General features: G+C 44.3%; 1 protein-coding gene across 2 annotated transcripts in view; it reads right to left on the bottom strand.

The window, feature by feature from the left end:
- Nucleotides 1-17,600, bottom strand: part of TONSL (tonsoku like, DNA repair protein) — a 104,064-nt gene that overhangs the window by 38,670 nt on the left and 47,794 nt on the right. For both annotated transcript variants that reach the window (XM_076052101.1, XM_032974430.2), the window contains exons 19-26: nt 12,470-12,839; nt 11,029-11,157; nt 8,704-8,825; nt 8,109-8,265; nt 6,716-6,794; nt 5,267-5,595; nt 3,521-3,692; nt 676-851 (exon numbers count right to left, since the gene is read on the bottom strand). In XM_076052101.1, coding sequence (XP_075908216.1) covers nt 676-851; nt 3,521-3,692; nt 5,267-5,595; nt 6,716-6,794; nt 8,109-8,265; nt 8,704-8,825; nt 11,029-11,157; nt 12,470-12,839 — 1,534 coding nt within the window. The remainder of the gene's footprint in view (nt 1-675; nt 852-3,520; nt 3,693-5,266; nt 5,596-6,715; nt 6,795-8,108; nt 8,266-8,703; nt 8,826-11,028; nt 11,158-12,469; nt 12,840-17,600) is intronic.

The following is a 17,600-nucleotide window of genomic DNA, read 5'->3' as shown; positions in this document are numbered from 1 at the left end:
CTCTTAGAATAAATTTCGTGAAAGGTAGTCCCACCTACTCACTTGTAGTGGCATGTTCACAATGCGCAGGTCACTTAACGTGTTTTCTTGTATGTATGTTGAACTCCTTTCGCACCGTACATAGCCAAACGTGCTCATCGGAGGTGCAGGGGGAAGGACAACAAACTAAACACAAAAAGCGGTTCTAAAAAAATAAATTTTAAATCTATATTTAAAAGTCCATAGCTCGAGTGGCTTCCGAATATCGGAAGAGCGTTACAGACGGCCGCAGAATGGCATCTGAAAGCGCGCGATGCAGTGACTGCCTTTGTTCGATGGTTAGCCAAAAGCTGCTGCGAGGATGACCGGAGTTTGTGTGACGATTAATATGCGCCTTGACGAAACCTTTTTCATAAGCAACCCAGTGTGAAAGACTCGCCTCTACTCTATTGCCCATTCTCTTCCTCTTCTCTCCCCTCCACTCCTTCCTGTCTCTCCCCTTCCCCTTTCGTGCTCCCCAAGTACCCCTCCATCTCTGTCAACACATTTCAATCGCACGCACCCACTGCCAACCGCACACCATTCCATTGCGCGTCGTCGTTTTTGCAAGCTGCGGTCAAAGAGACCCGAGTTGAGGGGCGCCCTACTACGTGAAACGCAAACGAGGTTGGGTGAAGCAGCGCAACGCGTGGCCACCTGGTGAAGGATCTTGCAGATGGGATCGAGGGCAAGGCGGTCGCCGGGGCCGACCGTCACGGCGGACACCTCGAGCCGAGCGAGGCGCTGGCTCGGCGCGCTCCGCACGAACAGATCGACGCCGCTCGAGCCCAGCGCGTTGTGGGACAACACCACGCTCCGGAGTCGATTCACACCTAGCGAGGCATGAAATAAAAACAAAATCAACATTTTTTGCACGGGGAGATTTTTTTGTTTGTTTGCCATTGCACGCAGACGGGAGTTTAAAACAAGCGGTTTTCCTTTCTTAAATGGGCCGCAGCAATGCAAACATTACTTCCGCATTTCGGAATCTTTATTTATACTGAAGGAGGAATCCTATGGGCTCTTTTTCACAGATGTCCAGTCGGGGGGGGGGGTCAGAATGTTACAACAACGAACAATGCAAAAACACGATGGGAGTGCAAGCTAAAGGAAATGTTAACATTTTCATTTCCAGGTAAGTATTTACTGAGATAAAAGTCTCTTTTGAGAGACCGTGGTTGAACACAAAGATAACTTACAAAACAAAAGTATTTTCATTTAAAGCTTTCGTGACTGCACGGATTCATATTCTTGGTTCTTTCGGTAAAGTCACGTAGAAGGGAAACAATAACATTTTCTTGCTGTGGTTTTCACACCTGATGATGATTGCTTGTGTTGCAGTTGAAACGTGAGAATTGTATCGTTTTATATTGTTATTATTTTATTCTTCTTTGGTTCTTTCGGTAAAGTCACGTAGAATGAGAATAAAATAATAAATTGATAAAATAAAATAACACAATAATATTCTCATGACGTTTCGGCCACAACACAAGCGGCCTTCATCAGGTGAAGGGACGAGACTGTCTGGTAGGACAGCGCTTGTGTTGTGGAAGAAACGTCATGAGAATATTATCGTGTTATTTTATTTTATCAATTTATTATTTTATTCTCATTCTACGTGACTTTACCGAAAGAACCAAAGAAGATGAATCCTTGCAGTCACGAAAGCTTTAAATCGAAATGTTATTTTATTGTTTCCCTTCTACGTTATTTTACCGAAAGAACCAAGAATGAAAAAAAACCCACCAAAATTGCAAATGCTTTGTACATTTACCAACTTATTCCCGGAATTCCATAAAAGAGCGGAGCAAAATTCTACATGAATCACACCCGAGGACTCACAATATTGTGCAGTGGAAGCCTGACTCTGCTAATGAGACATTGAATGTCCAAACTGGTTCAAAAGTTCGCTTCTATCGAACCAAGGTTGTCGAAAAAGATGCACTCCCAGAAAGCTGTGTGGCTAAAGATATGTGTGAAGACGTTATTTTTTTTACGTGTACAAACAGCAATATGTGAAGGAGGTCTACTTACTATCTGCTTATTTATTTTGCATTGACACAAGTGACAAAAATGTGGTTTATGCCTTGTGAAGAAAAATTTACCGGTGCTAATTTCCTTCTAAAGTGCCAAATGGATGAAACCAGAAAAAAGAAAAAAAAACCCGTCAAGACTGAGAATGATGGATTGAAAGACTTTTGGCCCTGGGATTTAAACATAATGTGGAATGTAAAATTAGGTCGAAGCCCCCTTTAGATTATAATTGGAGTGAATGTATATAAAATGTCAAAGTAATCAATAGGTGGCATGAAAGTTAATGAGATGATCTGTGTGCAGATGGCTGCAAGGCTGTAACAGCTGCCTCTTACGACGAAAGAGGCATGGTGACAACCGTCGCCACATTCGCAACACAAAGCTGGTAAAGGCCAAACAATCGAACGGTGAAAGAAAAATTACCCGCAAATTACTCGATGGGGATTGCACACAGCATCATCGCCCCCTCCTCCTCCTCCTTACTGCAAGAAACCTGGCAGTAACCCTCGTGCAAAAAAAAAAGTTTTGAGATTCAGCGAGGCTTTCCTGGCTAAACAAGCGGGACAAGAACAACAGAGGCTTGTGACCTGCGCAGTGTGTGCCATGCCCTTCAGGAGTTGTGTTTGTAAGCCGGCCGCTTGGTGTTTATTTTCACAAGATTTTCCACAACCTTGCCCAATTCAAGAACCGCATTTTTGTTGTCCTTCCCCCACACCTCCGAAGAGCACGGTTGGCTACGTACGGTGCCAGAGAAGACGTTTAACATACATACATACAATATAAGGATATTATCAGAGCATGTTTGTTCGCATGTTTTGCTACAAGTATGTGCGGTTAATGCAGACGTGATGCCTTTCAAAAGATATATATTTGGTGTTTGAACATCTTAACACCTGTTTTATTGCCAGAAAGGCTAAAACCTATTCTTATTTTTTCATCATGTTTGATACTGGCAAAAAGGTCCCATAGGTATACATACATACATGCCCCCCTATCTGTGACGCCTTTGATTTGCAGCCGTTTTGGGCCAATGGGCCACTCGGCATTTTAGGGGGGAGGGGGGGGTTATCCTGTGGCCCAGCAATCGTTAAAACGTGACTCATGACCCCCCCCCCCCCCCATACTCAATGGCTGAATTCATTAGGTCCCCTATCTCAGCACTGGAGCACCTGAGCTATAAGCTCCGAGACAAGGAAGAAGAACACAGCACGTGCATGGGGTCCATTCCTAAACCTTAGAACAGTCTTAAATACCTGAGCCCAGAACGGCAATGACCTGGCCAACCATCCCCCTTCTCCAAAGAAAATCCCTCCCCCCGCCCCATGCCTGCTCTGACGAGTCCGGTGTGCCTGATGCCATCGATGCCCCTGGCAATGTCGCCCAGAATGTCAGAATGTTGCAATGTACGATTTGAGGGAGGATGTGGAATAAAAAGATTTTATATATATATAAAAAAAACACGACTCACCATGCAGCGCGTTCTCCAGCAGGCCGCGGTGATGCTGCACCAGGTGCGCCGTGAAGCCGCACGCTTGCAGGCGGAGAGAGGTGAGCGAGGGGCAACAGGAGAGCAGCTCAGCGAGTGGCTGGCAGCTCCCGTCTCCCAGCGGGTTCAGGGACAGGTCGAGCTCCTCCAGGCTCTGCGGAGCAGCGCACGCGGATGGTAACAGGACAAAACGAGAGCTTTCATTTTGAGAGAGCGAGAGAGTGCCTCTCCATGCTCAAATGTGCATCAGAGCAGCACTTGTCTCTCTTGGTGGGTCTTACTCCCCGCGGTGGTCGCTTCGTTGAGCAATCATTTGTGGTAGCCAAGTCGCTTCTGAAAAAAGAGCTGTATAGCTCATTGGGCCTTACCTGGTAAAAAAAAATACAGTTACATTTTTGCTTCACACCACCACCCCTTGCCAGCCTCCTGTATACTCCTCCCACATAATACTATCCTTCCTATTGCCCGCATCTCAGGTGCTTGGCGCAGCGCAGCAATGTAGCTATATCGAGAGCGCAATTGTACCAACTTCCAACTGCGCTCTCGACAGCTACACCACTGTGCTTGACGCAAGCACAGCGGTGTAGCTGCCATCTAAAGCAGCGGAGTGGTGTAGCAAACGAGCACAGTGGTGCAGTAGCGATCGAGCACGGTGGTGAAGCCATCGAAAGTGTAGTTGGTGCTAACTGCAATGTGGTCCAAACGCCAGTGGCCCAAATGTCCAGCTACGAAGAAGGGGTGGACACTGAACAGAGGAACCCATTTCATTCTTTGCACAAGGGCCCACTGCCAACCGCACTACGCTTACCTCCGGGTCACTTGCCCATGCCCATTGGCTTTCCCATCTTAAAATGTGGGTTCCGTGGTAAGATTAGAGAAATACGAAGCCAAAGTTAAACGATTGCATTGCACTGGCACACTTCACATTTTACGGCGTCGACCATTTGATTTGTCTGAGAAAAGCACGTTAAATAATCTACAGATACTAATTACGATAACGCTACGTTTCAATGACATTCATAATCCTCCTTTCTTTCTGCATGACGTTCTAAATTTAGCATGCTGTATGACAAACCAATAGGTTATTCCCGTCTGCCATGGTTTTCATTAACAATGTGAATAACCTATTAGCCTATCCATAAATATACTGTTTATATCGAACATTACCAATTAAGATGTATGGATTTCATTCATAATATAACACCTATGACGTTAGACGTAAATACGCAGATGCAAACGGCCATGACCCTCCAAAAGTATGAATATAGATTCGTGAATGTTGTCACGTGTATACTACTCGGTAGTTTTCTGCGCCTATGGCTGCTCTTGATATTGACTTCATGAGTCTTGGGCATTAACAAATTAATGCTAAAGGTACCTTTTTTCTGGTTCCTGCTGTAAATGGTTAGAACAATGGACCTGTAATCCAGAGGTCATCAGTTCAATCCCCCAGCACGGCAGTTGAAACAAACGGTGCATTATTATTTTTTTGTATCCTCCCCGCCTCTGTTCACCCAGCAGTATAAATGGGAACACCCAAATTCACAATATTAATAACCTATTCGTTTGTTGTCCTTCCACCGCGCCTCCGATTAGCCGGTCGGTTACATCCGGTGCGAAAGAAGTTCAACATAGACATACGTAAGTAAGTGCGTGCCATTCAGCATGTACAAAAAAAGGCACGTGTAAAAAAAAAAAAAAGACACGAGCGAGCGAGCGAGCGAGCACCTGAAACGCGAGCACTCCTCCTACGACCTCCTGCGAGCCCAGGGCCTCCGCGAGCCGGCGCAGGCCCTCGTGGGTGACGGCGTTCGAGGAGAGGTCGAGACGGGCGAGTGCGGGTAAGGTGGACGCGGCGGCAGCCAGCTCGCCCAGCAGGTCGTCGCCCACGCGGTTCGAGGGCAGCGCGAGCTCCCGGACGGACGGCTGCAGCTTGAGGGCTCGGAGCACTGGCAGCAGCTTCTCGAAGCCCAGCGCCAGCGGGGGCAGCCGGAAAGCGCCCCCCCGTGCCTCCGTGTCCTGGGCTTCCAGCGCACGCTGCACCCGCTGGTCTACCGCTGCACATAATGACAAAGACCCCCCCCCCACACACCCACCGCCACGTATATAGCCTTTAACGTAATGTTGGGGTGAGTGTTGTCGGGGAGATGCACCCTGTGAAGGCCGGAATGGTAGACGAGGGGGTGGGTGTCCAGCACCAAACATCATATCTTTGCCATTCACGATTTGTAAACAATACCCATACATTCAAGGTGCCTTATCGGAAGCAGTTAATATGGAATGTATCTGATGTTTCATCAGGCTGATTAATAAATACGATGCAGGCCTACTAACGATATCAGCCTTAATTTATGTCATCACAATAAGACCATTGTTAGCCTCTTGAAAACATTTATAATTTGTCACACTCAGATTTATTAACCTTGAGGCAGCTGTCATCATCATCATCCAAACTAGCCATTCTCACTCAACCTCTCAATCGCCTCCAACAACATTGTGAACATAGCCCCACACATCTCTACGACAGTTTAAATAACGGGCAGTCAAACGCACATTTGCGACGTCTCGGGCACATTAACGATGATGAACATTAATACTCAACGAGAACGCGATTTGTCAGGGCATATATACCGCGCTAGCACCGGAATGATTCCATGCCCTGGCGATTCGGTGCATTGCACCGATGTGAGGAGTTGGGGGAGAGAGTCGGCGCTCGAATCAAAATCGCTTCTCCCATTGGAGTCAATGAGAGCGAATGTTTTTAATGGTTCATTTTATGACACTGTTAATCATGACAAATGAACAATGCGAAATAAACTAGATTGCCCTGCCGTTGCATTTGCGACAAAAAAGAATGTTACCATTGTTGTTCAACTTCTTTGGCACTGTACGTCGCCAACCATTCTAATCGGAGGTGCGGAGAAAGGACAACAAACTAAACACTAAAATTATAAAAACAAGAATAGATTTTTACCCTTTCTGGAAATAAAACAGGTGTTAAGATGTTCAAACACCAAATAGAAACATTTTGTGCAAGGCATCGGGTCTGCATTAGCCACGCATACTCGTGGCAAAACATGTAAACATGCTCTGATAATATATGCAGTGAAGGATTTGTTTCATGTCCATAAAAAAAACCACTGAGCATAAGATCACATGCACAGCCAGAGCACTTACCCTGCCCGAGGCTGTCGCAGGCCTTGCGGTATCGTTCAGAGAGAGGCGGCAGGTCCCACGATAGCACATCTGCTAGGACCTACACCGCACATCAACAGTGCACGCGTTACATACTCCTAGAAGGAATGACAGCCATCTATGAAAATAGTAAATTTCCAATGCCCAAAATCCAAAGGGACTTTGTAAAGCAGTGGTGTCCAACCACAAACAAAAGAACCTAACCTAATTTGTCATAATAACGCTGCCGTATAACAGATATGTATTATGTAAAGAACATGTGGGGGAGTGGTGGTGCAGTGATGGGCGCATTGCGCTACCAACCCGGCGACCCAAGCTCATTACCAATAACAGTGGTGAATATCTGAACTCGTCCTGCGTCTTCCCTAGGTGGACTCAGCCATAAATGAGTTCCTGGTGAAGTATGCAATAAGCACTGGGGAGACAAAGACGGCTGGCTGTAGTGTTAGCCACACATTTCCTCGTGTGCCGTGCTAGCCTTAATAGGTGCTCACTAACAACACTTGTCCCAACAGTATATTAAAGGCTATATGGAGGTTCTTTGTATTTTTGTCTTTATTTTCCTGGGATTAATTACCATTGCCAGGGAAAGGAATTGAACTGTCACACATTTCGTACCTGCGATTAGCACGGTCTGCTACGTACAGTGCGAAACAAGTTCTACACGCATACATTCCTGCGGCGGATAAGTCTGAGAAATAACGGTGCGGACAGCTCACGTTCTCTCGATCTATAGCGGAGAGAGTGAGAGCTGCTCAATTCGGTTCTTGGAGAAGTATACGCGATGCGAGATGTCAGATATCGAGCAAGACAACATGCGGTACAACCCAAATACAGAGGAGCTAATAAAGGAGAGGCTGACAGTTCAACTTGGTTGAAATCCACAAAAAACCTTTCTCTAGATTGTATTGTCCGGTTGGTCTGCCAATTTCCCTCATTCACCCCCTATATTCTTGGAAAAAGGTGTTGGCAAATTACCAGCTTACCTCTTCATTCTTGGAACAATTGGTGAAATACGAGATTAGCTCTTCATGATTGGAACACGATGTTAATAATGACGAGAATACCTCTTCATTGTTGGAACAAGGTGTTGCAATGACCATATTACCTCTTCATTATTGAAGAGGTAATCTAGTCTAGATTACCTCTTCATTACTGTAGCCAACTTTGCTACTTCTTCAATAATCTAGTCTAAGATTACCTCTTCATTATTGAAGCGGTAATCTAGTCCATTACACTTTTAAATCTAGATTGAAAACTAGTCTCTTTAGAACGGCTCTCTGTGTTTGGTTTGTTGTCCGCACCTCCGATTAGCACGGTTGGCTACGCACGGTGGTGCCAAACAAGCACGTACGTACAAGAACGGCGAGATTACCTCTTCGTTATTGAACAGAGTGTTGGTGATGAGATCCTCCGTGGAGAGCTGGGCACCCTCCTGCTTCAGCTGCAGCCGCGGCCTAAGCCCCGACTCCGAGTAGTAGCGAGTGCTCGCCTGCTCCGCGAGCCACGCCACTGTACGCACTGACTGCTCGCTGCGGCGAAACCACACGGAAACTATAAAACTAAAAAAATATATATATATAATTTTTTTTGGCATTTTACCAGGTGTAAGGCCTGCACTGACCTATATAGAGCTCTTTTTCAGAAGCTCACATGGCCATCGCAAACGATAGGTCAACGAAGTGGCTTATTGTCATCACGTATACATTTTATTGCATCGGCCAAATACTCTTGAACGCGCGACGTTAATTCTAGATGTGGGGGGAAAAACCGGAGGACCCGGAGAAAAATCCACGCAACCACGGGGAGAGAGAGAGAGAGAGACAGACACACGGAAACTCCAAATACACAACAGGTGTCAGGGTCGGAACCGAATCCACAACATCCTCAATACCTGGCGAGGTAGTTAACATATCGCCACGGTGGCGCCCCCACTAACGCACGAATGGGTTGGATGAATGCTCGTGTACCTGTAAGGAAGGGGAATGAGGAAAACCTTGTCCTGAACTCTAACACGTATCCTCATTGGTGGCATGGTACATCCCACGTAGGATGGCGGAATTGCCTGGGACTGAACCATCAGTGCTGGTGCCTGAAAGTTGATATCACAAGCACACAAAGCACATGTTTTTTTAAAATTTCATATCAACCGTTCATTGTTGCAAGTTTCACTGCTTAAAACACATTTGTAATTACAGCATTCCTCGTTATTCACGATCTTGCAGTCCGCAATTTCGGCTAACTACTGCATCGAGAGAGAGCGAGAAAGTGATGAGATAAAGTGATAATGTGCAGCATCATCATCATCATTTAAGGTACATTCATTTATAATTGATTATCTAATACTTTCATATTTAATTTTATTCACTTTGTTTACGATAATAATTTTTTGTTGTGTTATGATAATTATCACATATTTAATAGCTTATTAATGTATTTATTTAAGGTAATTCATTAAAGAAGATAGGTTTTTGACTTAAAACTTTCGTGACTGCAGGAATTCATATTCTTGGTTCTTTCGCTAAAGTCACGTAGATAGAAAACAAAAAACAAAAAAAAATACAAATAAAATACAAAATAATACCTTGAAAATAATAAAAGCAAAAAAACCCACAATAAAAATAGTAAAATAAATGTAAAAATTAAAATAAATAGAAAATACTAAAACTAGCCTTTTGCCCGTCCAAGGACAGGTATATTTCAGTAAATCTGAAACTTGCAAGCGAAAAGCAGACCGCGACGTGATATTCATTGCATCCATTCGTGTGCAAATTGTAAGGCCGCGGTGACACAGACCTATTTCATTTAAAGGTCATATAATCCCTTGTTCATCACGACGTCCTTTTTACTTTGATGTCTCAACAGCGTTACGGAGATCGCGTGACGTGAGGGTTCTGCCTTTGTAGTGAGGGTTGTAAGTTGACGCTGAGGAGGGGGGGGAGGCGCCCCGCCCCCCCATGTGGAGTGACATCACCCGCTAATTATTATTGAAGGGGGGTGCTACATGTGGAGTGACGTCACCCGTTCATGATTATTAATGAGGGGGGGGGGGTCCATGTGTAGGACGTCACCTGTTCATGAGTATTAATGAGGGGGGCTGGCCGACGTAGAGTGACGTCACGCGCGGGACACACAGACAGTCTTGGCTCATTATAGTAGTAAATACGCAAACAATACGCAAAAATACAATATTTTTAAAATGTCATACTTTGATACTGGGAAAAAAGGTCCCGTTTTGTAGCTGCTCACCCAGAGCTATAAGTGCTCTGATAGGGCACTGTCATTGTGCTGTTCCCCTTTTGGCGTTCTGTGGTCTGACACTGGTGAGACGAGGATCAAAAAAAGGCTGTCTCTGGTGTAGACCAGTCAGTTTCAAGACAATGAATATATTATGAGAGCATGTTTGTTTTCATGTTTACCACAAGTACGTGTGGTTAATGCAGACATGATTCCTTGCAAAAGGATTCTATTCAGTGTTTGAACATCTGAACACCTGCCAACAGAGCAGTATCACTAAGTAATTTGTTCAACTGAATGCTGATCAACTCTGGCAACAAAGTTATATCTATATAGTTTGCTTCAAATGTAATTAATCAACCTAAAACAATTAAACCATCACGCTTAGCATCTGCTACGTGAAGGCATTGTTTGTAATCTGAAAGGCTGCAGTCTACCATTGTTATTTTTGACTTAAAGCTTTCACGACTGCAGGAATTCATATTCTTTGGGTCTTTCGGTAAAGTCACGTAGAAAAAATAATAAAAAACATTATTTTTGATTTTTTTATAAAAAAAAATTTCTATCTACGTGACTTTAAAAAATAAAATGTTATTTCTATCTACGTGACTTTACCGAAATACCCAAAGAATATAATTGTTATTTTACCAAGTAAGGTCCACTGAGCAACACAGCTCTTTTTAAGAAGCGACCTGGCCACAAATGAAGTGGCTTATCACATCGACATGTATAGCAGTCAAATACTCTAAACACACGTTTTCTAAATGTGGAGGGAAAAACCGGAACACCCGGAGAAAAATCCACGCGACCACGGGGAGAACATGCAAACGACAAATGTACAGGCGTCAGGGTCAGGGCAAAACCCACGACCTCCTGCATACCAGGCTAGGGAGTTAACATCTCACCACGGCGGCGTCATGTGCAATGCTGCGTGCTGTAAGAAAATCATTCATTAGCATGTTTGGCTACGTACGGTGCGAAAGAAGTTCAACATTACGGACATACACGTGTACATTCTGCAGAGGCACTGCACGTTCGTCAACGCCGCGCATTCTCACCGGGTGCGGGTGGGGTGCGAGCGAGGTGCCGGCTGCCTGCCGCTCCTCGCACGTCAACTCGCGGTTGAACGCGAGATCCGTTTCGGATCCAGGAGATGAGCACCTCTCGCTGTCAGAGTCATCACGAATCTGCAGGTTCAATAAACCCCAAGATGCATTTTGGCGAGGCGAAACATTTGTGGAGCAGCACAATGACGAGTCAGAAATAAGAGCAAGGGTCTTTATACCTAACAGACATTAAACAACGGAATGCAGACAGAACCATGAGCATGTTCTTGTCAAGCAAAATCAAAATCTACAGATATATGTGTAATAGCTTTTTCGGGTGTTCTTTTTACCAATCTGTATTTTTGGACATTTTAATAATCTAGATTGAAAGCACATTTCTTGAAAAGTACTTTTTGTGTTTAGTTTGTTGTCCTTCCCCCGCACCTCCGATTGGTGCGGTTGGCTATGTACGGTGCAAAAGTTCAACATACATCCGTACATTTCGATACAAGAAAATACATTGGTGACCTTCGCATTGTGAACGTGCCACTGCAAGTGAGTAGGTGGGACTAGCCTTAACGAAATGCATTCTAAAAGGGTCAAAGCCGAAAGGCTCTTGGCTCTGAGCTGGTAGAAGTAATATCTCAACATCGAGGGATCTCTCAACGTACATACATCTATGGCTTTTGATCATCCCCTTGGTCACTAATCCTCTGGGTGCCACTCTCTCAGGCCTGTCTTGGTAACCTACCCACCTCTATCCTACAGATCAGCCTCAAACATCACTGAACCTCTTTTTGCATGCATATGCAATGCTTTCATGTCACATTCTATTCCAAACTTTTAAGTGTTTATATAATCCTGCTAATGAATTCAGAGCATCCTCTGCATGCAATTAAGAGTGCAAAGGTCAGACTATCGCTGTGGCTGCTTTGTTATTCTGCTGCTTTCTGGCCCACATGGTGGCAAAGAATGCTTCTGCCTCAAAAATGCAACTCTTGGCACTGCCCTTATAGTGGTTTTTAAGTGGATCAAAACCTGTACTGTTTACACAATATAACTCTTGACTTTTCTCTACCTACTGCATTATTCAACACTGTAATATAATCACGCAGACTCCTCTTCTAGCTCCACATTCTCACTTCCGACTGAACAGAGGTGGGCCACCCTGCAAGAATCTATTTGATTTCTACAATTCCACGATGGACACGCTCATGAGTAGGACGATTAGAGCGATGCAGAAATCCTCTGCAGATTCTTCTGTAGATGTTTTAATTCTGTTAATATATATACCCCTCTACGTGAGCGAGCACAATGTGTATTTATAGCGACGAGGGTAAGCACGCAACCACGGCACTTTGACTGACTGGTATCGCGGGTCGCTTCAGCCCAAGTGGTCCTTCCCCGGTAACAAATAAACGTAAGTTTTAGTTAATTAAAAAAATATATATACCTGGTTGTGCGTGCGTCCCACCACTCTGCGCTCCACCAGGTGCGTCAGACGCTGCTGCCTGGGCGGCCTGCGGCTCTGCCGGGGCCTGGCGGCGGAGCTCCCGGGGCGGCCTCCTCCGCCACCGCCGGCGAGGCCGCCAGCGGCGCTCCGCGGGGGACTCCGGCCCCCGCCGCCGCCCCCGCGGCACAAGGGCGGCTCGGTGCGCGCCCGCTTGTGCGGCGGCCGCTGCTGTTGCCCCAGGTCGTCGATCAGCCACTCGGAGTCCGACACGTAACGCTCTGCCGCGATGAGCGCCGGGCTGGGAGACGCCGCCGTCGGAACTGTGTCGCCGTACTGCGTGGAGCTCGCCGCGGGATGTCCCATGAGGAGCCTGCAAACGACAATCGCCGGCCACGGTCAATACCCACTGCTGGATGAATGCCTCTCCAAGCCGATTTCATCGCTCCGAGGGCGTCGCAACGGACACGTTCCATTTCTTGGTTGCCGCTCCATTATCACTGTCGGCCATCGCCTTTTCTAGCTAAGTGTCCTGTCCGAGCCCTCTGACTTTGTTCACACGTTAGAATGTTGTCATTCGCCTGCATATGTTCTCTAATCCGCGTATTATAACGGCAAACAGCCATTCCAATAAAACCTTTATGAAGATGTTATAAACATGTCTTAACTTCAACCATGACTATATTTCACAAAACAACTGCACTTCATAAATTTTAAATTAGCTGCAGTGACCTAGCCGTTGTTGTTATTATTATAATGCTGTAATAATGTCCAATTTATACTCACGCCCAGCATTTGTCCAGTGAGGCGCTAACACAAGTCGGAAAAGTTTTATATGAAGGACAAAAAAAAGCACAAGTGACAGGCACACGGTGATGAATATGGTAATTGTGGTAGCATTAATACAACAAAAGCACATCTTCTGCTGTACAAAAAAAACTAAGAAGATAATGTTTAACACAACCGGCCCAAAAGCAACAACTATGAAACATTATTTCATGTTCAGAAAATGCAGAACTGCTTGATAATATGGGTGTAAAAAAGGTAATATTTGGGGATTAGGCCTTATAATATGTTGTGCGTAAACTGAATAATCTGAGTGACAAAGCACAAATACGAAGAAATTGATGGGTTGATGAAAAAAATTGAAGATAATTCACTTCCATAACACTGAATATAGAAAAAGGATTTTATTTTTTTGCACATTAATAATCAGTCATCACATTCTTGATCCCAAGGGACCTCGATATAACTGAGGGAAAATGTATTTCAAAATGGAATGTGAGATGATTTGTCCATTCTTCGAATGTACACGCAGTTAATATTTATGGACCTACCTACACGATACGTACCCACATATACTGATCAAGACAACTCATTACTGCTTATGTCAATTTGTGATGAGGTGCAATCATTTCAAGTAAAACGTATTTTTTGATTTGCCTTTGGCCTTTGGCGACAGTGACCAAGCGATAGGAATCATTGATGTCTCTTATCAGGCACCAGTGTGCCCAGATGTCTGTGAATCTCAACGGCGAATTGATTACAGCTGACACAATATAAAAACCCTCCAATAGTAACTGTACCAACAGGCTCTACAATGCACCTACTAAAATTCAGGTCCGCACTCCTAACGTTCAAAAGGTTATTTTCACACTCACATTTTATTTCTGCAAGCTGTGTTTACGATTTACATTTCTATTAGGTATCGTATGATGACAGTCAAAGTATGCATACTCCAAATATTGCATTTCTGTAAAAGCCATAGCAGCAGAGTGAATGAGAAATCCACAAAACAATCAATGGGCATTTCCAGTGAGATGATGGGACCTTTATACAATTCAAAGCCAAATTGGCTCTCTGATCAAATGAGGAAATGCAATTCTTGCTTGGCAGCCCACAGCCAGTGGCAGAAATGTCATTAATCCTATGACAGGGGGGCAGTCTCTACACATGATAACCACTGTTGACTGCTGATAAATTGGTTCTTATTTTAGCGACCCCAGAGAAATGATAGGCCGAGTTATCTCCTAACAGGGCTTTGAAGTTGAAACCTCTAAAGGTCTTGCTGGGACAGCGCGGTGCCAACAGAGTATGTGTATTTTATGACTCTTATTTTGGAACAATGCTCACCTACGTTACCAGAAACACAGTCTCAGAAAAAAGGGAGGAAGGTTAAAAGTACAGGCGGCAGAAATTTGGCCATTTAAGAACCACTGCGGGAAAACCTAGAAGGGACCGAGTGAAAATGTTGAGAAGTGCTGGCAATTGAAGAAAATCTATATATAGGAGGGGATATATTGATGAAAAGGTATGGGCAGGTATGGGGTGGTCGCCCTGGTTATTGCTGTGGGTATACTAATATATTATTAAAAAGTTTTGCTAGCTGGCTGGCTGGCTGGTACGCAGCTAGGAAAGCATGCGGTGGTGACGTCAGCACGTACATATGCGTGGTGACATCACACGCATCCCGCAGCGCTCTTTCTCTCTTCTTGCTCCCCTTCACTGGAACAAACTTCCCCTCCACATGAAGCAGTCACCTTCGCTCACTAGTTTCCACTCCTCACTCACAACTCACTTATTCTTCTCTCGCTCACCCCACAACCTCCTTAATCTCCCCCTCATAACCACCACCACCACCATTCCTGTTCCCTCTTGATAATCTATCTCTGTGGCTATCACTCATTTCCCATCTACCTAATTGATTCATAATCATTTACGCTCATATATTTTGCTTTAACCGAATTCACGCATCACAGATTCGTCCATTTGCGTTCTCTCAATTATTTTATTCACCTCATCTCCGCCGTTACATTCATACGCACCGTTGTCAATTCTCTGTAAAGTGCCTTAACCAAGGCGCTTTATAAATTACGTTAAGATAAGATCACGCCCCCCCCCCCAACCCACTCTCCACTGGTTCCTGCACAAATGGGCGGGAAGTGCTCGCATTGACCACAAAATACACACCGTCTGCTTCACAGTGGAAGAAAAATAATATCCTGTGGCGTCATTCGCAAGAGCAGGCCATTCGGGTGCTGGCGTCAGGGTAAAAAAAGTGCCACATTTGAAAACTTACCCGCAAATTACTCCATTGGGATTATATCGTACATACCAAACATCGCTCCCAACCACGAGACATATGGCTGGACCCTCCCGAAAAATAGTCGTAAGACACGGCGGGGCTTCCCCGGGATAATCAATTGTAAAAAATAATTAATACAATCTGTGGAATTTTCAGCGAAAAAAATACCGAGAGGCTCAGAAAATGGGAGTGAAATTTTATATTTTAAGAGGTAATTCTGAAAATGAAATATGTAGCTGTATAAACAACGATAATAAAAATAATGCCCCCGTAATTGTCCTGGAAAGTCTTGACGTTGATGCCTGGGCAATTTCATAAGTGTTTTGTTCTATAACATGCAACTGGGGCGACGTGGTGCCAAAATGTTATCTCCCTCTCCTGCGATGCGGGAAGTCGTGGGTTGGAACCCGGACCCTGACGATGCCTTTTGTACATTTGGAGTCCGTGTGTTCTCTCTCTCTCCCGTGGTGATCGAGTGTTTTTTTTCTGGGTTCCTCTGGTTTTGCCCAACATACATTTAGATGATTTTGCTGCTTCTGTAAATTCATGACGTGTGGCCGGTTTGCCTCTGAAAAATATCTCAGAGTTCAGTTAGCTTTACCTGATAAAATATTGTATTTTTTATCTTCAGAAATTATGTCTGTCTAAAATAAAAATGTTTTTTTACCTGATTACTATTCATGTTAATGAAGTACAATTTGTTACTAAATAAATAAAGAATACGTATATAACAGTAAACATTCTATGTTGTGGATTTGTAAACATTCTATGTTGTGGATTTGCTCTCCAATACACCAATGTGCTGTACTGGTAACGAATTGGCATGTTCTGTTTACGTGACAAACCTTACTAAATGGCTGTGTCGGTCGGTGGCGGGCTTAACGACACATTTATATTTACGCGATCCAACCCAAAAAAACCTATATTATGGATTCTATTATTGTAAAATAAAAATGTTTTTCACATAGTCAAGCATAAAAGAAAATGGAAATAAAACTTGCATGACTATGTATTTTGATGAAGTGTTGCCATATCACTTCAGTAAATTATTATCAATAACACAACGAAAAAAGGGGGCCTTCAAAGTGTGATAATGCAAGCACTATTCAATCAGTCCATTTAAAATCCATCAGTCTACTTTATTGAGGCCCAGCATCAGAGACCAACCTCAAAAGTGACACTTTAGCATCAACAAAAAACAACGGTTTTGAATAAATTTTTTGTTCAATCGCCAGCCACGCGAAGAGTAAAATTTATCCCATGCGCTGCCAGATACCTCCTGCTACGAGACAGGCAGCTAAAAAAAAAGCCGACGTCAATTTCCACCTCATTGTTACCCCACCTACAGAGAGGGAAAAAGTATTTGATCCCCTGCTGATTTTGTACGTTTGCCCACTAACAAAGAAATGATCAGTCTATAATTTAAATGGTAGGTTTATTTGAACAATGAGAGACAGAATAACAACAACAAAATCCAGAAAAACGCACGTCAAAAATGTTATAAATTGATTTGCATTTTAATGAGGGAAATAAGTATTTGACCCCTCTGCAAAACATGACTTAGTACTTGGTGGAAAAATCCTTGTTGGCAATCACAGAGGTCAGACGTTTCTTGTAGCTGGCCACCAGGTTTGCACACATCTCAGGAGGGATTTTGTTCCAATCCTCTTTGCAGATCTTCTCCAAGTCATTAAGGTTTCGAGGCTGACGTTTGGCAACTTGAACCTTCAGCTCCCTCCACAGATTGTCTATGGGATTAAGGTCTGGAGACTGGCTAGGCCACTCCAGGACCTTAATATGCTTCTTCTTGAGCCACTTCTTTGTTGCCTTGGCCTTGTGTTTTGGGTCATTGTCATGCTGGAATACCCATCCACGAACCATTTGCAATGCCCTGGCCGAGGGAAGGAGGTTCTCACCCAAGATTTGACGGTACATGGCCCCGTCCATCGTCCCTTTGATGCGGTGAAGTTGTCCTGTCCCCTTAGCAGAAAAACACCCCCAAAGCATAATGTTTCCACCTTCATGTTTGACTGTGGGGATGGTGTTCTT

The sequence above is a fragment of the Petromyzon marinus genome, chromosome 54, assembly GCF_048934315.1.
Source record: "Petromyzon marinus isolate PM22_M1 ecotype Great Lakes invasive population chromosome 54, UKy_Petmar_22M1.pri1.0, whole genome shotgun sequence".
Lineage (NCBI taxonomy): Eukaryota > Metazoa > Chordata > Hyperoartia > Petromyzontiformes > Petromyzontidae > Petromyzon > Petromyzon marinus.
The sequence above is the reverse complement of the archived record's forward strand: the minus strand, read 5'-3'. Positions and strand labels throughout refer to the sequence as shown.